Consider the following 25,142-nt stretch of genomic DNA (forward strand, 5'->3'; position numbering starts at 1 on the left):
TTATTCTTTCTTCTTCCTTTTACTGACGGACACCTGATCATCAGCATTACTGTCATCAGCGACGACAAAGCGTCTATAGCCCTGCTTCATAATCTCAAAAAGCCACACGTACTGTAAACTCTGAATGATAGACAGGAGCACCATGGAAACAATTATACTTGCTTCATCATGTACCACGACCTTATCATCGCTCCGCGTATCCATGAGCAATTTGTACATTAATTGTAGCCATCTGAATGTCACAACCGAACCTCCCACAACACGAATGATGAGAAACATAAATGCAAACACAACATCGCAGATTGTCGCAAGGGAGCTGAATGCTGTAGTACGCAGCGTGCGTATGATGGAGGAGATATGAAACGGTACGTTGCTAAGCTCAAACATACCTGTGAAGTACGATCCATACTGATCGGAGTAGGGAAACGATAGCAAGTAAGCTCCCACGAGGCTTGCAAAAGCATGAACTTTCCACTGCGCCTCCCATTTATATGCAAAACAGACAAAAATGTCCCAAACAAAATACGCTACTATGGCAACCCGAAAGAAACGGTAATATGGAATCTCGCGATACACGTCAGTGTCGAGGACGTAACCATGATCACGGAGGTTCGTAACAAAGCACACTGCAGAACCTACCATAAGAAGCCCATTAAAAACACTCACCGTCCGCACAATAACATTATTTTGGTCATCTCGCGCGAGTTTTTGGAAAGCGGTACCAAACACTTTAGGATATATCCACTGTGCTGTTACCTGAACGGCACCGTACACCGCCACCATAGGAAGGAGAATGGGCCAGTCACGGACTAGAGGTGACATGTACGTGTCATATGCGCCATAAAGCCCCATTGGTTCTAACTTCTGTTTGTTTCAATCTTCTGTTGGTAGTTTCTCTGTGAACTACTTTACTATTATATTGTGATTGTTATCTTTTTCTTGTTTGTTTGCTTTTTTCCCCACTTTCAAGGAGAGTCTTACTTTGGAGTAACTGCAAAATTGTGAAAAGCAAAGCAACTTGGACGAGAACAAGTAACGAAAACAACCATACAGTAACGTTGTGGAACACGTGCGTCACGCAAAGTATAAACTTAAACAACCTCACACACCTGTGCGCAGTTGGGTGGAGTGAAGATTTTTGTGCGAAGGAAAGTGAGAGTAACATATATATTTATATATATATAAGAATGAGTAAAGGGAAGAAAAAGCTACGCGTTTTACACAATACCACCTCCTCTTCTTTCCGATGCTCAACCTCAATATCTTCATCCTGTTTTTTTCATTCTTTTTTCCCTCACATCGCTCCCTCTTCCTCTTTATCTTTCCCCCCCCCTATTTCCCATTTCCTTTCTTCGAGCTTCTTACACTTTGCGTGCATTTAAAAAGAAAAAAAACGTTTAAGCGAATACTTTTTCTTATGTATCCCCTTCTTTTTAGTTTAGGGGGTTAAGTGAATGCACCGAAAGTAAACCAACAGCAGCAACACAATGGAGAAAGCACGCAGCCCAGCATTCACCTGTGCACTCATGCGAACTTGTGCTGCAAGTCAAGACCATGCTTAAATCATCCACTCGTCGCTTCAATTAGTACCTGCCACGTAACACGTACGAACACATATGCATATGAGGAAAATGAATAGGACTATTGGCGTATGCTGAGGCACAGCAGTGGGTGAGTAACATTCTCAGCCACACCTCTTGAGAAAATAGAGAGGGGAAAGGAGGTTGAAGGACAACCAGCGACGTGTCAACAGTCACATCAATCGTTCGAAAAGAAGCACGACAATGCATCTCGGTGGCATCAAATTTCATAACGCGAGAGCATAGCACTGCGAAAACTGCAACACATGCACTCACTGACAGACATACATATACTTATTTATATACGCATGTGTGGACACCATTTCCTCACCATGCTCAAGAGGCCATGATCCTTCTCAGGACTACAGCACTGACCACTAGTGTTGGATTCTCTGATTGTTAAATTGTGACCAATATTTATGCATTTCAAGCGCTACCACGCAACTATCACGCACGATCGCTTCCTTGTGCTTCGCATACTCCTCTAGTGCGGGAAGTGTCTTTGGATCAGCGATTGCCCCCAGCGCCTCCGCCGCCTCGTGTCGCACCATTGGCGCCTCATGCTCATCCCGAAGTGCATCAAGCAGAGCGGGTTGGCTTGCCGGATGCTCCAGCTGTCCAAGTACAAATGCCACCTCGTGCCGAAGTAATGCACTCGTGTTGTCTTGTCGCAGTGCCCGAGAGAGCGCGGCTACCGCTTCCGGGGTTCCAATGTTTCTAAGCGTGAACATAGCCTGGTAACGTAACCACAGCGAAACTGCACCGGTAGTGTCACATAATAGATTCTCAAGTTCTGAAACGGTATAGGGGGCAGAGCCACCGGTGTTGGTGCCGTTGAAGGCGGGTGCAGGATCAATAGAGACAAATGGACAGTTTGCTGCCGGTCCCACAGCCTCCTTACCTTTCTCTTCGAGCATTTCTATTCGTTTCAGCGCGAGTTCACATGACTCACGAATGGCGGCCTCTGGTTCATTCGCCGGTTCCATGAAGTGCCGCAGAAGTGGAATACATGCAGGGTCCCCAATGGCGCCTAAGGCCTCAACGGCCTCGTGACGAGTAACAATATCATACTTGCCCACTGCGCGAATGAACCGTTCCAGATGTGGGCATGCTTCTACCATAGCCGATTGACCAAGATTGTACACAAGCTCATGCTGTAGTAACACAGAGTTTGTAGTGTCAACAGCTTTGGCAAGCACATGAACACCAGCAGGAGTCCTCAGTATGGATTCCTTCAGACGGTACAACTCGCGTGTGCGACTAAACAGAGGTTCCTCGGGGTCGAGCAGCTTTTTGTACTCCTGCTCACAAACAGAGAGGTCCTGATCCATCGTTAGTGTTAGAGCAGCAGCGCTTGAGAACAGATGCGAAAGGGTGCGGAGCGCTTACTTCCAAACCGTAACCGGCTTGCCGTGAGGAAATACGCTACGTAAACCCAAGAAATTCAAAACCGTACGTAAAAAGAAAAGGAAAAGAATACAGTTCACTGGGACGGGTGCACAGCACACCCAAATGTTTACCACTTCAACAGTACTCTTTGCTCTGCGGCGGAGTGAACGTGATACATCACATAGGAGGTTTAACGAAATATTGATCATTATCAACAGCGGTCGATGCATGACTGCCTTACGTCGCGGCTGTTATAACATTCTGTAAAGGAAATGTGGTAAAACTTTGCTGCTTCTGGTGTCTCTGCCTTGCCATCAGAAAGAAGAAACATCACCGAATATGAACACCACAGACACACACGTACAGACACCTTACAAATTATATTTCCCGGTTCCTCCAGGTGTGCGAACCATCCCGCCCCAGGGGGTTTCAACACCTTTTTCCGTTTTCTTTCCCTTCTTCACCTTCACCTCCCTCCCCTCTCCTCAGTCGCGTATCGACTATGATGAAAGAAAGCAAAAGAACCCACAACTTCGACCAGCACTCTGAATGTCCTTGAACCAATCAAACAATGGAAAGTAAACATAACTCGTTGCAAAGCAATACATGTGGGAGGGAGAAGAGGACGTAAGTAAGGGGAAGGAAGGGCAATGTGGAACGGCTGGGTGCACACTCTCATACAGGCGAGATTGGTCAAACGCACTACCTTTCCTTCGCTTTCACACTAACACACCTTCCACCTAAAATGGTTCCACACTTCTCAAATAATATGCCTATACACAGGAAAAATCACAGATACAGCACGTGGACGCCGTCAAGTAAGAACCCCTCTGCTTTTTTTTTCTGAAATCCCTTCATTTCACACAAACAAAAGTTACATGTGCCAACAAATAACTTCCCTCCCCGTACTTTCCCACTATTCAACCCATTTTTCCACACACACACACACACACGCACACGCACCACCTTCAAAAGTTAACGCCCCAGTTCCCAGCTCCATAACCCCCTCACAATAAAAGCGCAAGTTTTACTTATATCACTCCCACACTGCTTCTGTTACGTGTTTTTTTTTCCCCCTCCCTTCCTTCTTCCCTCCACTTCTCTTTCTTTCTTTTTACTTTACGCGACCTTGAATAGCGCAGAACCGTAGGGCCACAGCTGATAACAGCAGAAAACTAGAAAGTCGACATGCAGACAAACAGACATGCATCCTCTCTCTCTCTTACAGTTGTGGCGTAACTCAAGAAACGAGAAGGAAAAGTTGACTGCTGGTTTTCACGTGCGCTGCAGCACGTAGGAAGACGTGGACACGTGTGTTTATAGCGTCATGAATAACATACGTCTCTTTAATGGGATGAATCGGGCCCGAACATAAACAACAGGATTGCTGAAGTAAAAATAAGTTTTCTAAGAAGCATCAATCACAATGTATTGGGGAAAGATAACAATATTTAAAAAAACAAGAAACTACAGTGAGCCTATAATATTTAAAGCAAAGTTTAACCAGGCACATAGAGTTTGCACATTTGTTGCATTATTTCACCCATTATTTCAATGTTGTTAGGTTCCGAGCCGGCGGAGCACTTGACGCAGCGTGAACACTTCCGAAAAAAACTTCTCTCTCGTCTCCGCTGCGTTCGTAAGAACCGAGAAAGCCTCCCGCAGTGTCGCATGTTTACCCTCCGGGAACGACATAATCAGTTGCTCCACGTAGTTAAACCAGAAAGGAGGGTGTGCCTCGAAGATATGATGTACGACAGCACAGCTTGAATTTACTGCGCGATCCTGAAACACAATAATGTTCATGGCTGTACTCAATAACCTCTGCCATACGCTATCATGTGGCGCTAATAACCTGGCCAAATGCTCACGAACCTCTGTTGCCAGCCGTGGGGGCCTACTGACGATGCTCTGCTGAACAGGGGGCATTGGGGACGAGAGACGCGAGGATCCGAAGGGTTGCGTGAAGGGTGCAGGGGACTGGTCCGGGCCGTGAGTATCTGTGGGACGCAACGATGGCGAGAGAGCGATCGCCCTCACCTCCTGTACAAGTCCTGAGATAAATGTGAGAAACCCCAACCCATGCACAAGCACGCCAGACTGCGTGTCCACGTCTTCACACACTGTTATAACGGCGTTGATTAACCCCACTAGCTCGTCGCCTGTGAGACCCCGTAGACAAAAATACAAGTTTTCCTCAACTAACAGACGCAAAAGGTCAACAGCAACTACAGTAAACTTTCCGTGCTCCTTAAACACATTTGTCCCAACCAATGCCAGCTTTCGGAGGAGGTCTACCGTAGTGCGTTCAAAAGTGTCATCATTGTAGTATAACATCGCACCAAAAGGAACAAAAGACCCTTCCATGCACCTCTTCATGATATCCATGGCCAGCATCCATGGTTTAAGCACCTTGTTGTAGCTGCCTGATAAGGAGGAGAGAGCCATAAGATGATCGATGGAGAATGTGCGCTTCTCTACCTTCTCAACGAGATCACAGAGATGCTTGAAAAGCATTAGTCCAACGGCACTGTTGCTGCTTGATGATATGTGAAGCCTTCCATATTTTCCAGGGGTAACGAGCTCGCAGAGGAAGCGCATGAGTGCTGTTACCACAATCGGTGAATCACCCGCTGTGTCAACGATGGTGACAAAGACGGAGTAACGGGAGAGAAACCAATCGATGAAGTCCAAAGAAGACAACTGGTCTTCCTTCAACGCCTGGCAAGCGCCACGCAGGTCACGCACCCACCCGGCTATAAAGCTCGGGCTATTTACCTCATTATTCACAGTTCTCTGCATGCTGAAGTCAACGTTGCTAAGATATGACTCCATGCGCTCCCTTGTGTAACTCCCCGTTGAACGGACAAACCACAATGCCTTCGTGATATTGGTACGGAGTTTGTATGTTTGTTCTGATTGGGCAAGTGGCAGATCAGACGTTGGGGGAAGTTCAAGGGACAGCTCTCGCAGTAACTGAGGCGGAGCCTCACGGCAAGCCTCAACGATGACATCGGCAGACGATCGGATGATGTCCATCGCGTCCAAGCTATCAGGACCACGCAACAGATTATGGCCGACGTTATCCAATACAAACTGAAAGAGTTGCCCACGGTCCTGAAAAACATTAGTCACAACAGCTGATAGGTTGCCGTGGCGAGCACCAGTGATCACAGACTGCATATTCGTCAGGAAGTGCAGCATTCCACGCTCCACAAAACTACTGAATAATGCAGGGTTGCCACTGTGGTTCCTGCGATGGTCAGCACAGCCCCTAGCGTATGCAAAAACATGTGAGCACGGTTCAATACCTGAACTTTCCATGCTAAACAGCACGAGCCACGCAACACCACCAGCAATATAAAACAGCCAACCAGTGGAGAGAGGTGATGTGAAGATCGACATGCCCACTTGCTGATTGAGATAATTTGCGAAATCACCAAGATACGTTGCGGGGTCGAGGAGGCACACGTTAGCGTAGGCATCAGACTGTGCGAGTACCGCTTCCGCGAGACCACCATCCGCATCTTCTAACGAGAAAGAATCCCCACCGCTTGCATCCGCGCCGTGAATACGTGCCACCAAGAAGGCACGTAGAACCGGAAGTACTGCAACCTCAATATCTTGAGGACACTGCTCCGAGTAACTACGCCGCTTTGAAGTTGTAAGCGCAACCCAGAACGCCATCACTGCAGTGGCTGTGGAGAAACTCCCTTCTTGGCCAAATGTAATCGACAGCACATCTACCGAAATGGATTGAAACGCCGTCACCCATTGCTCGAAGACTGCAACCTGACGGAGTTCGCGGTAGCCAAGGGAAAGCACTACACGGCGGAATGCCTCAGCAAGAGTCTCAATGTAGCGGGGTATCTTAAGCCGACCATCTTGCAACATGGTCACCTGTATTAATTTAGTGAGTGTGAATTCAATGTACTGCAGCCGTTCCTCAACCGTTTCAAAGAATGAGCGATAAGTGCCACATATATTCGAAATAGCTGAAAGTAGACTTGCACAGTGCGGGTGCGGCAGCGCGGCGTGCTGGCCCCATAGCGTTTGTAGGGTCTGGTCACTTAAGATAGTAGGTTTCCATGCGCATGGGAAGTGAACGAAGGGAAGGTCCTCCGTATCATCAACCATTATAGCTCGAAAATCAAACGAGAAGCAGTTTTCCACGAGCTTCACAATTTCGGTAATGTGCGGAGTGTTCACCGTTAACTTCTCTAGTAGTTTCAGCGCCTCCACCAAAATATTCAGGAGACACTTCTCATTGAAGTTACCGCTACAGTGTCGATGCGCCACAAATCCTAGATATGTCTTAGACCGAGATGAATCGTACTTGGAGAACTCCACCACCAACGCATTGAGCATCATCAAACCAAGCAGTTGCATGTTCGTACCATCCGCCTCATGTCGCAGCAACTCAATGGGATAATTTACAGCTCCTTCAAGGAGGGGATCAGCTTCAAAGGCAAGTTTTGTCAGTTTCGCGTACGCAGATAGAAGGGCCGACACCACATGTTTCGGCGCACCATTTTCAAGGGCACGCTTGACACAGCCGCCGCAATGCACAACAATCACATTCTGCTTCTCTTCCTCGCTGATCCACTTCCGCACAGCTTTGAACCACAGAACAAGACATTGAGACATGAAGAGCAGCGCGTACTGATTGTTGGACTGCTGAAGAATGGCACATATGATAGACTGGTCCGCTTCCGCCTTTGTAAGTTGTTCAAGTGATGCCTGCGCCCGCTGCCTGATTGAGGGATCCGGGCTCGAGTACATTTGTTCTGCGAGGCAATCAACCTCCGAGACACTGCTAGTCTGCATTGTAAAATAGATTTCTTTTCCTATTCTTCTTAAAAAGAGAACGGTTTTGTTTTGTTTACGGTGGGAAGGGAAGGGTGGCAGTAAAAGTTAGTGAAGCATTTTTCAATCGTTTGCATTGTGTACATGTATGATTTCCTTTACTGCCCCTGACAGCGCGCACGGAAACAGGCAAATACAGACGGGGTGAGACCAGATACGTATTCGTATATATATATATATATATATATTTATTTATTTATTTATTTATTTATTTATTTATTTAAATGAATAACTGGTGATAAAGAGAGGAATTACCCTAATTAGCAGCCCACGCGCTTTGGCTGCGTGTGCACACGTATGTTTGGTTACGCCACCAGTTCACCAACTTCGCACCTCAAATCCACTGACAGCACTAACCCACTGAGACCTATCAGGTTGTCGTGAACCCCTTCACTCCATTACCTTTTTTTTTTTGATGGCATTGCCTGTGCTGGTGTTGCTGCTCCGTTTGTCTGCAATGGCGGATGCACATTTACCTTTCGACTGACATATTACTTTGCCGATGACCATTGTGGCTCTTACCTCACTCTCCCGCCAATAATACAACGGAACCACGCAAGTAAGACGGAAAGAAAAAAGGGAATAGAATAATTAGAATAAAGAAGATAGTACAACAAAACAGTAGTGTCTTATCACAATGAGAAGGAGAGACAGGGGTTTGCGTGCAGGTGTTGTAGCAAAACAGTCAAGCTCACGCGAAGCGCAATTTCTTTATAACAGTTTGCGGAGGAAACAGTGAGACTTCGCAACGGTATGCGAAATACACCCCGTAGTCGACACAACAAAGACGGTGGAGCAAGTAAAAACATCAATGGTCAAAAAAGTGCGACTACGTCACCGATATCCCGGTGAGTGTTGTGACTCAAGTGAAGGCGCTCGCGGTGAATGGCTCAATGTTTGTCTGTATCTGCATATTGAAGGCACGGGAGTTGGCTAGAGACGGATCCTCATCCATCGCGTCCCGCGCCGACAGCGGGAAAAATTTTACCACGTCAGCGTCAGATCCGATGATGTCTGCCCTCACAGTCCTACACAGGCGGCGAAGCAGTTCAGCGCTCGTCCTTGTTAAACAAAACGGGTTGCACAGCGCTGCAGATGCGGCCTCATACGTCGAGCGGCAGAGCGGCAGGACAGCATCAAGTGGAGCGTCGCCCACAACTGCCAGTACGGTTCGGATGCCAGAGGCCGACTGAAAGCCGTAAGTAGTGAATGTGTAACTTCGTATGAGTTTCCCCAGAAAACGAACATCAGCTCCAGCTGTTACCCGCGCAGAACCTCTAGGAGAGGCAGAGCCGTCACCCGACTTCTCGACGTTGGCCATCTGCTGCTTCCGCCGTTCTTGAACAATCTCGTCGCACCGATCCAATGACGATAAGATGAGGACGTGTAGCCGCATAACATCCTCTTCTCCAACAAAAACGCCCCCACGACAAACCGCCGGTACGCCGCCATGTCCGCTGTTGGGAGAAGTAAATGTGCGGACGATAAGCGGTTTTCCGTCACTGCTAAAGAGCGCAAGGGCAGCCACAGCCCACGACTGAGCGGTGCTCATCCGGCTTCTTCTCTATAATCGCGTCTTTCGGTGCGTAACGCAACGCCACACTAGCTCTCCCTTACCCACCTCACCCTGACTTCTCTTCGTTGTCATACATGCAGAGGGAAAAAGATACAAATACCAGTGGCAGACCCTCAGAACAGTAACTAGTACAGTTACAACAATAATGATAAATAAGCCCAGCAGTACCAGAGCAAACGACAGCGAGAAAGAGATAAGCGTGCGTCCGCCGTTCCGTTCCTCCTAAACTTCATCCTTTACGCTCCGCTAAAGCATAACGACCCACGTGCATGGTAAAGAGGACTTCAGGAAGGGGTAGTCCCCGCACGAATCCCCCGACTTACTCTTGTGGTGTAGGAGTGCGGATGCTCCCCTCTTCACGTCTCCATTTAATCATAACCGTTTGTTTCGGATTGTGTGGAGGTCTAAAGGAATGGCCGCGTCCTTATGCGTCATTTAAAAGGGTTAGAGGAAGAAAAGGGGGGCGATTGAGAAAGAATGGTGCAGAAACTTCTGAAGTCCGAACGCGCAGATGTCCATCAAACAACAAACGTACGGACATACAGCGTGGAGCAGGCAGCCACTGCGGTGATGGTGTGTGTGGCGAATCCAGAACGAAGTAGGAACGCTCATGAGGGAAAGCGTCAACTTGGCGGAAGACATGGTTGGGATACTGTTTCAAGTTGTCCGTAAAGTCATATAGGAAAGACACATCCAAATCTTGCAGCCCTTTGACACCCAAATCATCCAACATATCAAAGTAGTTGGTAGGGTAACACGGTACTGCTTTCAACGAAGCACGAAAAACGCCAGAACAAAAAGATCTTGCAGCCCTTTGACACCCAAATCATCCAACATATCAAAGCAGTCGGTAGGGTAACACGGTACTGCTACCTCTCCCTTCCTCAAACGACGAATGGCAACTGCATTTCCCCCCACAACGCAACATTCACTACACTACAGCAAACCTACCCAGAACAAGAGAGGAAAAAAGAGAAAAAAAAAAGAGGTGATGAAATGGAAAAGGGGCAGATAGTCAATGTTGGCACGCTAGGTAGAATCCACTACTTTCGGTTGCCTGCCAGAGTGTTAAGAGCCAATTATACACCTAGGCCGTCAGAATGTGCAAATCGTACCGCGTATTTACCGTGAAAACACCCTCGGTGTGTAGCCAAGGTTCGATATGCGACTTAGGCGACAAAACACCGTCAGTGAAGAGGTCACCCTGCTCTGCTGTCGTAATGATTCCCCGACCGCCATACATGGGTATGTGCACAACTCCATCGTTCGCTCATTCGGATGTTTTACCACACGCGAAATATGCGACACCATTGACCATCAGTGTGCGCAGTCGGTCAAGAATATCGTTGGTACCAATAGCTTTAACATCCAGGCTTTATCCCCCTGGTCAGTGTGGGAAACCCCTTCGGCTGCACTTTAGCATTGTTGATCTCCAGCACATCGCCCATCTTTTGATACTCAAACCTTCGACTCTTCTTCCCATACGTACCACGCAGTTGGTCCAACATTTTCTTTGCAGCCTCTTCACGGTGCCAGCGATTGGTTAACATGAAAGTGTGTGCCATGTCATCAATGTCACTAGTTGGGGCTTGGTCCACATACGGTTCAGCGTAGAACCCTTCCCACTTCAGTTGATCCTCTGCTTCAGCGTCAGAGTTGAAGGTTACTGCATGCGACAGAGGCCGCTCAACAGGAAGCGTGTCGACTCTACTATTACTGGACGCAAGATATTCATCCATATGAGGGTTTGTTTGTCGATACAAATGACGCATGCGCTCAGCTACCGTTGGCGAGTCGTCACCACTCCGCTCTCCTTTTTCCTGACATTCCACCATCAACTCCTCATCATGTTGTTGTTTCCTTCGCCTTTCCTCTTCCTCCCGCTGCATTGCGCTTGCCGCCAGAAGTTCTTCTCGTTTGCGACTCTTCGCCTCCTGTTGAACCTCCTCCACATACCTCACAAGCGCATCACCATCAAAATTGTACGGAAGCGCCAAAAGTCCGTTCGCCCAATCAATATCGACATCAGGGGAAAGAACGAAGGTCATTTCCGACCAATCCCATGGAGCGAGCGAGGGGCCTATACGGAACAGTTCCTTTGACCATTGTAACCGCTCGGCGTACGTGCAATCGTTGCTGAAGACGTCGACACCTCCTGGCTCAACCATAGTGCGAAATTCTTTCAGATGCCACAGTGTAGATTCCAACATTTGCTTGGACAGCTCATACAGACGCTGCTGCAGTGGAAGTTTAGGCGAGATTGCCTTTAACCATGGGCGCAGCTGCTCCGAGGTGAGGCTGCAGTTAATGATAACCACACCGTTGGCTCGTGTTGCATGACGGTTCCCCACCTCCAGCGTTAACTTGGACAGCCCGTACTGAATCAACAGCTCCCTGTTGCGGTGAAGCAGCTCCATCAACCGCAAAGCATCTTGGTGACTGCACGAAACTAGAATGTCATCTAATTCCAGCGCTGTGCAAAGCTCGGCAATAAGTTGTTCGATAGTTGATGCGTATTGAGTGGCAACCTCACGGCAGCGGGCAACCCCTTTTTCGTTATGTGCCATGAAGCTGTGAAACTGCTCAGGGGTAAAATCCCATGGAATCGTTATTGTGCCAGTGAGGTCACCGATGCTAAATTGGTTCGATACAATGAGTGGCATTGACTCCCACGCCGAGTAGTTCAGTTCCCCGAGGTGGCGCTGCAGTGTGCTCAGAGCGGCGGCGGACTGCAGTGGTGAAAGATCCCGAGAAAACAGAATTTGGTCGGCTTCAATGAGTTCCTGCAGTGTTGGAGCGGGTGTAAGGCTCCACTGTAGAGTCATACTTTCCACCGCCTCGTCAAGCAACGATTTAGGTCCAGTTGGGGCGCCTCGGTGTTGACTTCCTCTCGGCCGCCGCCTCAGTGGTTTTGCTTCCGCACGCGCCGCCGTGGCGTCCTCTGCCTCGGATATCGACTCTGTCACGGAATCAATGCAAGCGGCCCGGCGAAGCAAATCGCGCAGAAATTTATTCACCGCACGTTCCACCGTTCCACGGTGATTGTCACTTGGTGCGAAATTCGAAGGGAGTTCAAAGGTAGATTGGATGATTGTTGGCGATAATGACCCATCTCCCATGCTGCGGCCCGCAAGCGAAGAAACTGGGGAACCGGACCCCTCCCTTCTTGTCTCACCATTACCCATGTTGTCGTCAGGTTTCCTGTAGAATGTAAGTGTAAACGACGAAGAGGGTGGCGGTTGAAGATGGCCACTCTTGAATGCCTTGGCCCAACTGAGCAACTCATTGAGGCGGGCAACAGAACTTTCATTAACCGTCTGTTGGCTACGGTTGTGGTGGAAAAAGTCAGGATGCACCTTCAAAAAAAAGGAATGAAGGGCCTTCTTGTACATTTTCCGTCGCTGCCACGGTCGTGATTGGATGGTACGCCCCCATCACGACGCACCGAGAAAGAAAAAAAAGCAAATGAAAATGAGGAAGAGAATACACAAAGCACATCACTGACTTGGTGGACGCACTTAACCATCAATATAGTGCACATAATGGCACAATCGTTCGGTGGAAAAAAAAAAACATCCAGATATGAATGTAGACGAATCCTTTGACAATGCACGCACTACTTCACGGTACTCCTCTTACCGGATGAACCCGGGCATCAAAAGACAATTTGAAAGACGGCGTGCACTGCATACGGGGCAACAGCAAACGCCACCAGCCACGATGAGGAAAAAAAAAAAGAAACACCGCAAACACACCAAAACAAATACTTCAATATTCAAAATGACGAAACATCGCTATAAGCAAACTTCCTCGGAGACAGAATTATTTTCTGTTTAAAAAGTTATCACTCCACTGTGTCACGCTCTGACGTATTATAACCGCCTTTCTGCACATACTGATTCCCCTCATTCCCCCTCACAACACCCTTTACACATGCTAGTCTGCAATTATCTCCGCTTCTCAGTGAAGAGTAGAACGAGCGTAGTACAGGCGTAACACAAGGAAAAGGAAGTTTATTAGTATCGACGTAGCCCACCGGATTCAATGACATTTACGTATGTAGGGAACGAGCAGCCGCAGCAGCAGCCTGTCGTCTTTGTTCATTTATTGTGTCGCGAATCATTGAAACCGCACGTTCTCCCGCCTCGTGAATGGCGGTGACAGCTCTACGCGCCTTCGCTGCGCTCTTCAATGTGACACGCATTGTCACTTGGCGATTCAGAAGCTGAGCTGCCGTCGGCATCAATGTTAAAAACATTGAACCATTGCTGTGCTCCGCGCTGCCTACGGCCGAGATGGATGAATGTCGACTTACCACACTGTTTTCACCCGCTGCCATATTCATCTGTGAGTTACGGTTGCTGCACATGGAAGGTGCTCCTTCCTTCTTCCGTACAGTGGTCAATATCAGTTGTTGCAGCCGCTGCTCCAGCTCGGAAGTGGTGAGGCCCAAAGTCTCTGGGTCGTAGTGCCGCTCTACATGAATAACCACATCGTTGCCACTGGTGTGCGTGTCGTTGGCCGCATTCCCTCCAACTTCGACAGAACACCTTACACCGCTCGCAATGGGGTGCACAAGCACAAGGGATTTACGAGAGGAGACACGAAAGGCAGAGTGCTTCACAAAGTACACAACAAGGAAAACGTCCCATTCCACAGCAACTGTCACACACACACGCCCCCATTTACCTTTGCATATGCGGTTCTTGTGTCGTTGTCGCCTGTCCAAGAGAAGGGCACCGTGTGCAATCGCATTGTAGGAGAGGTATTGTAAACGACGGAGCTTTTCAGCGAAAACTGACTCCATGCTGGTGGCAATACTCTCGTCATTATCCTCTGTGCTATCTTGAGCGACACTGGGGGCACCGTTTGCCTCGTTTGGAAGTTGTGACACCAAGTCAAACTGCCTATTCACAGAAGAAGACAGCGAAGAGATTGTAGAAGGGGGTGAAGCCTCGTTGTTCGCAGCGGACTGAGCGGTAGCGACGGGCGCCTTCTGGGGGCCAACCGCTAGTGCGTGGTTCATGAGTTCAATCCGGGGTACCCTGCGACTTTCCGCGGGTTCTCTTGCCCCCATGTCCACACCTTCACCCGACCTTCCGGATTTCTTCGTGCTTTCAACTTCCTTGTCTGCATGCGGTAAACTAGGGTGGATGTCTTCACTTGTCGTACCTTTGGTTGTCTTTCCCGAGTCCTTTCGGGTACGTTCTTGTGCCTTTGCTGCTGTTGATGGGGCCTCGACAAATGCATCCAAACTCTTCAAACCCGGAAGCATTAATTCCATTAACAGTCCATCTTCATCGTCATGGAAACAATGTACCAGCGAACTTATCGTACGGTACTTCTCCAGAACGCGTGGACGCACCTGCCCGGTTGTGTCACGCTGCTGCAAATGCTTCTCAATAGATGAAACCGTGTTATATGTCGCCTTGGTGCTAAACATGCCTGCAAAGCGTGGGAACGCCGCTTCACCTTCCTTCTGCTGCAGGTCCACCAGTCCGCTCGATACCGCCGCATGGGGAAAACTCGTTACCACGCGCAGCTGCATACCAGGAGGTGAACTATCAAACACCATGCGTACAGATATTACAGCCGATAACGAACGTTCACTCCTCGAAGAAAGTTTGGCTCCTGCTCCTTCGCTCCCGTTGCTTAGATTGGGGTTAGCCTTGCCTTCCAGGGTGTCTTGCAGGAACGACAGCACGTCAGCCTCCAGCTCACGTCTCGCCATCTCCCCAACCTTGTCGGAGCGGCTCAGTAACCTCCAACCGCAGCAAAGAATACTCCCTTCCCGGTGTGGTAAAACAAAAAGATGTGTCTTCGTCCTCCCAGGCCGCGAGGAAGGCGAACGAACAGAGCGCTCTCCCTCCGCGTTAACGCCATGAAGACCCGAAGATACGCTCCTGGGAGACATATCAAGGGAGGGCGGTACAGGTTCTATGGGATGTGGTATCGCTCCCTCCGCTACCGTTTTTTTCGGCAGCGTGCTAGCAGGTTTGACATTTATTTGCCCGTTAGACAAACCATGATTACTATGCAACGTTTCTCCCTCCTCATCTCTTCCTTTACTGCCTTTTGCCCTCTTCCTGATCCTCTCACCGGAAACAGCACCTTCCATATTTGAGAATGAGGCCTCCTCCGCAGAAAAGCAAACGGATCCCCCAGATATTTGTGCTTCCCCGGTTTTCAGTTTCAACCGCCTCCTAGCAGAAGAAGAAATAGGTGGGGTAACGGCACACTGTTCCTCGTCGGGCATATCAGCAGCACCAACAAGCAGGTCGTTCAGGTCCTCCAGCAATTGGTCTTCCCGTCCGTGGTGAGTATGGACGAACGATTCCGCTGTTACGGAACCTAGGTATGTCCGGCGGTGAGAAGGAGCGGCATTTAAGACGCCTCGAGCCACCTCAACCATGTCTACACCATATACCTGCATTACCTTCGTGAACCGAGGGAAGGCGGTACCTCCATCGACTTGGCTAACACAACTACGCAAACGTTGTTCTAACGTGGACCGACTCTCATTCGACACAACGAGCAGTCTGCTGGTATTCCCCTCCGCATTGATATAGCCGCTGTCACAGCTCGTTTTGTCGTCGTCAGTTGGAGAGCGGGAAGACGAGGTATCGACAAGTAACGTAACAGACTCGACTACCGCATCGTCGCAGTATCCATCTGGTGGTTGGAGGCACATCAAAAGATCTTTCTCAAGACGCGCACGCGCGTGCTCACCAACTGCATCGTCACGCTGCAGCAACGTCCAGCCGCGGCATATCGTGTCACCTGCCCGATGGTAATATCGCATAATGATATTCCTTTTGTTGCGGAACTTTAGCTTTCTTTGGAGAGTCGATGAACTCCTGCCCTTGCGATTGGGTATTGTGAGCTTTTTCTTCGCTTGTAGTGCAGTGGTTGTGGTTCCATGAGGCGGCTCCGCATGCCGAGTTGGTGAGTGGAAGTGCGGCAATATGTCGCCTCCTTCAGGTATCAGTTGAGAACTAACGTGAACGACTCCACCGGACTCAGTGACTCCGCGCCCCTCCCGTTTATCGTTGTCGTCTCCTCCGCTTTTGTCATTTAGTGATGCTACAGACTCCTTGCTGAGAAATCCACTGTCCTGATCATGCGTCACTTCCCGTGACCCTAAGAGGTGGCCAAACTCAACACCGAGAGAGGACGGTAACACAGTCACCTGCGAGGCACACGAGCGGCACTGCACCTCACTATCCTCATGTTGCGGTGGGCCGTTATACGTGCTGAACCACATGTTCTCCGGAGGCGAACCGTCTGCAATCAACCGTTGCAAAAGCGACGACTCCGTGTGCAAACACCGTGGGGTCCACTGTTGTGCCTCACCCACATCCGCGTATTCGTCAACACGCGCAGTACGTAACTCCATAGAGGCAACACTATCCAACTGATGTGCATAAAGTAGCGTCTCTGAGAGAAACTTTTCCGTGTGCAGCTGCTCCTGATGTTGTTCATCGCACTGTGAAGACGATACGATAATTCCAATTGATGTGCCTAACGATCTGCAAACGCGTTTTGCCGCCGGCTTCGGTGCGCGCTCACACATGTGACTGATGGTTGCACCCTTCCAATCTGTACGGGGTCCCTTCAGCGTGATTTCCTCGTTACTTGAACGAGTCTGCACAACTGCCCCATACGCCCCAAAATGAACGAGTAGCGAGGGTACATGACTTTTCCTCCTTTGCTCCTCCTTCCTTCGTTTAACGGCATTCAGTGCAGCCCGATTAACTTCCTCAAAAGCCTTTATGTTGCCACAAGCGATACCCCTACTTTGTTGCAGCGACACAACTTCCACCGACGAGACGGACAATGGCCACTCTATTACAAACGCGTGCAGAAGACACACGCAACCTCGTGAGGTGAGAAAATTGTCTGCCACGTTTAGTAACGTGAGTTCAGCCAAAACACCAGTCAGTACGACAGTTCGTACGGCGGCGGTTAACCCTTTCACAGCGGCGTCAGAAATTCCTGTACCTTCCAGGTGTATTTCCTTCAATCTACGAAACGCTGTTGGAGCAGGGCAATGCCGCCTCTGCGCATTCAACGCTGCGTGAGCAAATAGTTCACACATTATATTCCCCACACATACCTGCCTGTCAAACATTAGTTTCTCAAGAGCAAATACTGATGCGTCAACCAACTTTTCTGCTTCGTGATTAAAAGACTGTTGAAAAATGTCGTTGTCAGCAAGAACCTGCTCGTTACCAAACTGAATCTGCCGAATAGCCACTGCTGGTAACTGAGCCGCGTCAAATGTGCCCGACAGATCGAGCACACTTAAACGGGGGCAGCAAAAGAGGAGGTTTAGGAAAAGGTTGCGGCAGCAAAGAGGTGTGCATAGTGTTGATAGCGGTACGCCACCAAGATTAACTGTGGTTAGCATGCAAGGGTGCTTAAGCTCCGCGAAATTTGAAAACCTACAGGCACTGCTGGGTAGAAGTGAGCCAGTAGAAGAGCTGTCACCTACTTTTTTGTTCTCAGTTGAGGGTGGAGTGGTTACCACATCATCGCTGGCATTGGGATCGCCGGCAGCGTCTTGAATGCCGCATCTTTTACCTAACTGCTTGGGTTCTGACCGCAAAGACGTAGGGGCAGAGTTTCCCGAAAACAACACGGTGCTCAAACGGTGGGCAGCACTCGCCGCCGCTAGAAGCTCTGATATGCCACGAGGCGATGCTTGGCACTTCCTCACGTCTAGTAGCGAAACCCCTAAATGGATAGAAGGGTATTCATCCCCGCTGCTATCCTTCCTTGCCCCAGCATCATCGGTAGGGGTTTTGCAATCCCCTAAAAAGGATGGACAATACGTCGGTGATTGCATCTCCTCTTGCAAATAAGGTTGAGATCCAACTACTTTCTCCCGTTCAACAAGCTGCGCATACAAACGCACGAGATTCGGTGGGAAGAGGTGTGGTTCCCCGCGGAGCGATGCCAACCGCAACCGAGAGATATATATGCTCAATATCTGGAATCCATAATCTTGAAGATTATTCCCCATGAGACGCAGCTCATCCAATGTGTCTGCCGACCAAAGGAGAAGTTTACCAATAAGTGTAGCACTACGATGCGTAAGGTGGTTTTCACTTAAATCAAGTATGCGTAACCCACGAAGGGGGCCGTACCCACGCACCCCACTGCGGGATGCTGGCAATGTTTCATTTCTCCTGGAAACCAAGTCGTCGCTACTGGAGATGTTTTTTCCCCCTAAGTGGGGCAGAATACCGCGGACAGTGGGTAGATCTACCCGTCGTGCAGACGGACCGGGTTTGCGACCGACAGCGTACGCAAGGCAGTGGCGTAGAAGCTCCGCCAGTTTTCTATCTGTTACTCCCATCCGCACCAACCGCAGTGACACTAGATTTGGCATGGCCGGCAGCATAGTTTGGCACAGCCAACTCCATTGTACGTTGTCTAAACTTACATCACTGAAATCGACTTGACGCACCTGTCCGATACAGAGACGTTGCCGTAGCTGGCGGTAAAGAATAGCCCATTCCATGGTGGATGAAATGGAAAGGGCAACATGCACACTTTTAGCTACTTCCACCTCCGCCGCCGACATCAGTACGGTGAGGCTGGGTGCACTCGAGAACCCGCCACTGCGTGAGCCCAACAAGTCCCCAAGCTCAAGCAGTTGTGGTGCCGGTGACAACTCACTTGGCCCGGGTTCCTCATCATCTACCGACCCACTAAGCAATCGTCGCTCAATATCACTGCTACCATTGTAAGGCAGTTCCGCGCCGTCGTTTAACTGAGACAAACTACTACGCAATAAATCAACCATAACCAGCCACTACTGCCGTCACAAAAATGATGAAAAAAAAAATCACAAAAAAAAACTCAAACAGCGGACAACTTAAAAACACTGTGCAGTAAGCACCACAAATGCGCAGCCTCGCACTAGCGTATGCTTCACACCTCTTTTAATCTATATCCTTCTTGTTGTTTCCTTCCCTGCTCCGCAAACACCACCGCGTTGTCACCCTTCGCGTTTGCAAGCGTCACCAACACACAGCAAGTAAGTAGTGAAATAAAACAGAAGGAGGAGAAAGTGATCTCACTGCAATGCAAAGATGGGGCAAACACCACCACCCCTCTCCGCAGAGCACAGCCCGCGTGCTCTCCCTTACCTTAATCTATCTTCAGGAGACAAGCTCTGCGTGTGGTGGGAGACACACTTACCTCTTTTCAGCAAGTGTGGTAATAAGGATAAAATGAAAAGTTCAACGGAAGAAAGACAGAAAAGAACACATGAGAGACGAAAGGAGAGAATAAAAAAAAACAGAGAGTTTAATGACGCATATGCACACGCGCAGCCGTTTTTCCTTTAAGAGAAAAACTTAAGGTATCAGTTACACGGAAGCGAGTAATCCCACCAAAGGTGAGCCTACAGTTCTGGAGGTACCTTCCCATTACCTTATTATCGTATCTTGGTTCACCGCTTCTGTCATTAAACCCGTCACATATGTTAGAGAAAAGCGCTCAAAGGCATGTACGACGACGAAAAACAGAACCTTCAGCCAAACAAATCTGTATATATATATATATTTGAATATATATATGAATATCACAATATCGGTACACTTCAGAGAACCCACGCAACACGAAGCAATGCACCCCCATTACCACCACCCCACCCGCCTTCCTCAAGCAACAGTACAAACCGCACCCCTGGATTAAAAGGAGGAGGTTGTCGCCAGCTCCGCTGTGAGGAACATAAATCTGCTAAAGCATTTGGGTGCATACGATAGTTGAGTAGGGATGCGAAGCGCAAATGCGACATCTTAGCGATTCGGTTGGAAGGGTTCGTCAGCAGTTTGCGAAGGGGGGGGGAGAAGGAGTCTAACAAAAACGATAATAGTTCTCCCTTTTTGTTAATCAGTTCGTTTGCTATACGCAGTTACGTGCCTCTTCCGTCTTTTTTTTTTCTTTTATGTACAGCGTCCATATTTAATTCCCCTCTCCCAAGTTGAGTTTGGGGAGGCGTACCGTTACCTTTTGACAATTCTGACATCCCTGGTCTAGTGACTCGAGCGACCCACCAGTACTAACCCTCGCAACCGCAACCCTCTAATTTTAACGTGTTCATGTGCTGAGGCAAATCAATTGTCCCAGCACATACACGGTGCGCAGGCAACAACATGAGGGGTAAGAGATGTTGCTCCAACCAAATACCTTCTTCAACAGCCTCGCGGCAACAACAACAATAGGAATGCACGATTTCCCCCTTTCCACAAATACGGAAAACGGGAGCTGAAGAAATAGAACGAAGTAGACACATCACTTAGTCTTTCTCCTCCGCCACAAAATGAATCCTGTTACCGTCAGAAATGCGGCGCTTCCCACGAGCGGAATCAATACCCCATAGATCTGCGCCCTATTAAATCTGTAGCCACCCCCGTTTTGATAATCAGTGGAAATGTCTTTCGCCTTCCTCCCAGTCGTCCCACCACTCGCAGCATTTCTTCCCTGTCCCTCCTTTTCGGAAGCAGGACCACCCAACGACGATGCTGACATCACCCCGGGTTGCCCAGAAGCCGCCGCACCACCGCGCTCGGAAGCACCACGTCCAACAGTTGATTCCACCTTAATTCGACTAACCACAGGCAAATCGTACCACAATTTGGGATCATTATAAAGAACGAGGGGCTGAGGTTTCTGGTTGACTTCGTGTTGGGAAGTTTGGATAAGGTACGTCGAAGGCGCGGAGTGCAACTCCTTAATAATGATACGATAATTTTCAATGGGTTGGAACACAGTGTCAAATGCATCGAACAATGGGGCTAAATTCACACGCCGCCCCATAGCCTGAAGAAAGGACATGTTCTGAAGCGGCTCCAACTCTTCCACAGAAAGAACAACATCGGTGATGTCCTTTACCACATCGTCTTCGTAAATCGCCTCCACCCGCATGTTGGGCACCTCATCTGGGCACAAGCTAAGAACTTCATCCCGATACTCCTTGCAGTTCACGTAACAAAAGGGAACGGCATAGCGCTTCCACACGGGACCATAACCAAACAAGACTTCATCCGCTGATTTCAGCTGCTTCAGTACCTGGGCAAAATCGTAATGAAACTCCATCAGATCACCGGGAGTAAGGTCATGAAAGTGACGCGGACGGTAGTTAGTTACTAATGGAGCAACTACAAACTGCGCAACCGCCGTATGTGGTTGTCCAACCTTTCCAAAGCGTTGGTCTACTTTAATGTGCGGGAGTGAAGTCTTGCAACGCTCGCGAAGAGGTGCCATAAAAGGTGAAACACTATGTAAGAGGGCGTTAGCGAAGGCTTCGAACGCATTTTTCTGAGCGGCCTCCCTCTTCTGTTGCCCCTTCGTTGGTTTTTTCCACCTCCGGTTACCATTTGCTGTGAGAGGGGGCAGGGGCCGTCCAAATTCGTCAACATCATCATCACCGACACTTGAAGCCACACCATGCCCCCCTACAATACGGGACGTGCCGTGAACTCGGTCGCCGTTGTGCTCCCTACCTTCCCGGTTAGTTAGTACAGTTTGTGCCTTCCCCTTCATTGCGGAGGCGGCCTTCAGCCACTTACCGCTCTGCAATGGTCTCACTACATCACATCCCGGAAGATCGGGGTACGCAGCAGGGTCAAGGATTGAGGCAGCACCAGGTGTCGTCTTAGGAGTCGCACGTAATCCCTTCGGGTTGGAAACAGCATTTTCGGCCTCATGCTCCGCTGCTTCCTGTCTTCCCGGAGTGTCCTGCTCGCCGTTAAGCTGCCGCTCAAGGAGTTCTCGTGTAAGAGCCATGACGTTGTCAAACTCCTTCTTCCAATCTATTCCCTCAAGTGTAAACTCACCAACTTCCGTTGCATTCGGTGCTGAAATGCTTTGGCCGGCCAGCATAAACGAAGGGAAGTACGGAGGAGGATCACTAACCATGTCATTCCACTGCAACGTGTCATATTGTTCCTGCGGGGGTGAACCTGGAACGGTATTCATGCTACCATTCGTCCCTACTCCGCTCTTCTGCTCGAGTCCTTCACCTTCCGCAACGGCAGAATCTGGAAGGGAAAAAGCTGAAAAATCACCTGTTGGTACCCATTCCTTCGCATTCGCATTCAGCTGGCTAGTCATCTTATTTTTTTTTCCTACCCCTAACTCGCCACGTATGTTCTCCTTTATGGGGGATTATCCTTCCTACTAAAGTGGTTAATATGTGCGATGGTGAACACGATTGGGGGTACACGTAAATAAATATATATGTATATTTGGTCATATTTACAGAGGGGAAATGAAGAGGGGAAACAAATAATACACCTGACAGGAAACCGCAACATCATTTACTTCGTGTTGGTGATGACGCCGGCCCACACTCACCCCCTCCCTTCTCCCACAGTCAAAAGGGGCTTAACAAAAAAAAATCCGCGCAATAAAACTCCAACGGAGATTCGAAGAACAGGCGGCAAAGCAAAGGAGAATAGTTACGCGTATATGCATACTTCAATGTCGGGTTTAGGAACTTCCCCCTTGGTAGAGATAACGACACGTATAGAAAATAATGCGCGATCCTCATTTCCCCCCAGCCCTTTATGTTAAGAGGAGTCCAACACCATGCGCGTCGATATGAACGGTCCGGTTGCGGACTCATCAATACTCCATAGATCCGTCCCTACTCGGGGGAGAAAAAGCTCTCTAGGAATTTAGACAAGTATTTGTTGTATTCCATAACGTGTGGAAGGTCACGATGCCAACACTCCTTGAAACTCAGCAATAGTTGATGATGGAGAGCGAAGTAGCCAACCTCGAAATCGCTCGTCTCCTCCCCCTCCGAGCAGTCGACGGAATTTTGAGAGAGTGCACCGATTGATTGAGCCCCCACTTCCGACATCGCAGCAGCACTACGCAAACTACCGGTAAGAATTCCGGGTTTATGACCACGCGAAATTGTGTCATAAAGCACCTCTAGTTGTGGAAGAAACACCTTGTAGTCCCGCTGAAGGAGTAATTGGGCTGTAAACTGAATGGAGACAACAGCGAGAAGGTACCAATGATTCTTTTCATCGGCTAGCGCACGCTTATTGAATTCCATCATTCCTTTTAGATGGTCATTATATGCCTCGGCAAAGTGCAGAAATTGGCGGAGAGCGAGCACACCACCACCACGGAGGTCTGTCACGGGGTCCATGCCCTGAAACCCGAGATCGTTCCACTCGCTGCTCCTTCGGGCGAATGCCGACTTGGGTTTCCCCGCCGCCACCCACAACCTTTCCAGTAGCGCAATATGCTGTGGGTTTCCGTCGTCGAATGCCGTGGCTCGTTCCGCCTCTAAGCGAGCCGCCTGCTCCTCGCAACGGCATAACTGTTGCATCATATGACACACATGCCCCTCTGCACCATTTGCACCATCCGCAGGTGGTTGGTCGGCAGTCCCCACCGGGAACGCCCCCTGCAGGCACTCGAAGAGCTTACGATTAATTCTAATCGCTTTCTCCTCCCCGCCACGGAAGAAGAACACCAACTGCCCAACCGTGGTGATTTCCCCCTTCATTATGTGTTCAGCAGCCTTCTTCACGGCTAACTCTGGCTGGTTTACAGCAATATTAACACTCTGTAAAACCGGCGTGCGACGACAGACCTTTCGTGTTTGGCAACGGTATACCTTATATAAGAGGAACAACAAACCCCCTGCTCCAGCTACAAGCGCCGCCATTACGGGTGTCGGGAGACCGAAACACCTGCTATCGCTCCCCACTTCCAGACAAGACATAATGGAACCCATAACCTGCTGTTAGTAAATGCGTCTACAAATATATAAAGAAAAGGCGTTGGGCCTCAAATTAAGGCAAAGTTGCCGTATGCGACCCTCCTGTCCCAAGTCGTTCGGCACCGCTTATAAGTTTCTACACCCCCCCCCCCTAGATACAAAATAGATGTAGCAGCACAAGGAGTATAGAAAGGGGGAAAAAACAGACACGGGAGCAAGTGACTGCGTGTGCGTATGTGACTCAGCAGCCTCGGAAAACTAGTAGTACCAAACGACGAGAAAGAGGATGGGAAGCGTAGCAGAGGAAAAAAAGAAAAAGAAAAAAGACACAGGTGGAAAAAGTGTAGTATACATCAACGACCCGGCATAATAGACTGTGACGCTACATCACCATATTTTTTCTTACCCTTTTTTCTTTCTCCCACTAAAAGGTGCATCAACGCACCCATTCCACTTGGCAAGTTTAGTAAATGAAATGAAAGAGGCAGTTACGAAAATAAAAATAATAAAAATAACAATGTGGTGACTATGGATAATACTTACGAAAGCGACGAACGAACAGGAGGTATTTTTTTTTTTAAGCGTGAAAAGGGGGCATTACTAAAACTATGGATACATTGTGGCACAAAAATGAGCATGGTATAGTTAAATACAGATATATTTATATTAAAATGCACTAAGTAGGAATAAACGAACGAAAACAAAGCAACAGAGCAAAGTCCATCCTCCCCAAAGGCAGTCACTGAGAAAAACGGATGACAATTACAACAGCAAAAAGAATAATAATAATAAAAAAAGAAACATCACCGCACCTCGGCTGGGATGCCGACAACCCCGAAGGAAGACTATACCAAAGGGTACGAAAAAAAAAAAAGGAGGAACGGGGGAGGAAGGCGCGAAAGAGAGAAAAGTAAAATAAATTCTGTATTTTTTATGGAAGCATAAATGGAAATAACAATACACAACATGAAAT

At 48.8% G+C, this 25,142-nt stretch overlaps 9 protein-coding genes across 9 annotated transcripts; all 9 read right to left on the minus strand.

The window, feature by feature from the left end:
• Positions 1-852, minus strand: TbgDal_IX1110 (hypothetical protein, conserved; the record flags this gene model as incomplete). The annotated part of the gene is made up of 1 exon (XM_011778005.1): positions 1-852. The coding sequence occupies one exon, from the start codon at positions 850-852 to the stop codon at positions 1-3; it is 852 nt and encodes a 283-aa protein (XP_011776307.1).
• A 1,105-nt stretch (positions 853-1,957) lies between these two features.
• On the minus strand, positions 1,958-2,911 carry TbgDal_IX1120 (hypothetical protein, conserved; the record flags this gene model as incomplete). The annotated part of the gene is made up of 1 exon (XM_011778006.1): positions 1,958-2,911. One exon carries the CDS (start codon positions 2,909-2,911, stop codon positions 1,958-1,960), a length of 954 nt encoding a protein of 317 aa, XP_011776308.1.
• A 1,618-nt stretch (positions 2,912-4,529) lies between these two features.
• TbgDal_IX1130 (hypothetical protein, conserved) lies at positions 4,530-7,796 on the minus strand (the record flags this gene model as incomplete). Its single annotated transcript, XM_011778007.1, has 1 exon — positions 4,530-7,796. One exon carries the CDS (start codon positions 7,794-7,796, stop codon positions 4,530-4,532), a length of 3,267 nt encoding a protein of 1,088 aa, XP_011776309.1.
• Positions 7,797-8,697: 901 nt separating this feature from the next.
• On the minus strand, positions 8,698-9,387 carry TbgDal_IX1140 (hypothetical protein, conserved; the record flags this gene model as incomplete). Its single annotated transcript, XM_011778008.1, has 1 exon — positions 8,698-9,387. The coding sequence occupies one exon, from the start codon at positions 9,385-9,387 to the stop codon at positions 8,698-8,700; it is 690 nt and encodes a 229-aa protein (XP_011776310.1).
• A 448-nt stretch (positions 9,388-9,835) lies between these two features.
• On the minus strand, positions 9,836-10,144 carry TbgDal_IX1150 (conserved hypothetical protein, unlikely; the record flags this gene model as incomplete). The annotated part of the gene is made up of 1 exon (XM_011778009.1): positions 9,836-10,144. One exon carries the CDS (start codon positions 10,142-10,144, stop codon positions 9,836-9,838), a length of 309 nt encoding a protein of 102 aa, XP_011776311.1.
• A 628-nt stretch (positions 10,145-10,772) lies between these two features.
• On the minus strand, positions 10,773-12,803 carry TbgDal_IX1160 (hypothetical protein, conserved; the record flags this gene model as incomplete). The annotated part of the gene is made up of 1 exon (XM_011778010.1): positions 10,773-12,803. One exon carries the CDS (start codon positions 12,801-12,803, stop codon positions 10,773-10,775), a length of 2,031 nt encoding a protein of 676 aa, XP_011776312.1.
• Positions 12,804-13,462: 659 nt separating this feature from the next.
• On the minus strand, positions 13,463-19,222 carry TbgDal_IX1170 (hypothetical protein, conserved; the record flags this gene model as incomplete). The annotated part of the gene is made up of 1 exon (XM_011778011.1): positions 13,463-19,222. The coding sequence occupies one exon, from the start codon at positions 19,220-19,222 to the stop codon at positions 13,463-13,465; it is 5,760 nt and encodes a 1,919-aa protein (XP_011776313.1).
• A 1,496-nt stretch (positions 19,223-20,718) lies between these two features.
• Positions 20,719-22,539, minus strand: TbgDal_IX1180 (hypothetical protein, conserved; the record flags this gene model as incomplete). Its single annotated transcript, XM_011778012.1, has 1 exon — positions 20,719-22,539. One exon carries the CDS (start codon positions 22,537-22,539, stop codon positions 20,719-20,721), a length of 1,821 nt encoding a protein of 606 aa, XP_011776314.1.
• Positions 22,540-23,074: 535 nt separating this feature from the next.
• Positions 23,075-24,184, minus strand: TbgDal_IX1190 (hypothetical protein, conserved; the record flags this gene model as incomplete). The annotated part of the gene is made up of 1 exon (XM_011778013.1): positions 23,075-24,184. One exon carries the CDS (start codon positions 24,182-24,184, stop codon positions 23,075-23,077), a length of 1,110 nt encoding a protein of 369 aa, XP_011776315.1.
• Positions 24,185-25,142: the final 958 nt, after the last annotated feature.

Source organism: Trypanosoma brucei, chromosome 9 (genome assembly GCF_000210295.1).
Source record: "Trypanosoma brucei gambiense DAL972 chromosome 9, complete sequence".
Lineage (NCBI taxonomy): Eukaryota > Euglenozoa > Kinetoplastea > Trypanosomatida > Trypanosomatidae > Trypanosoma > Trypanosoma brucei.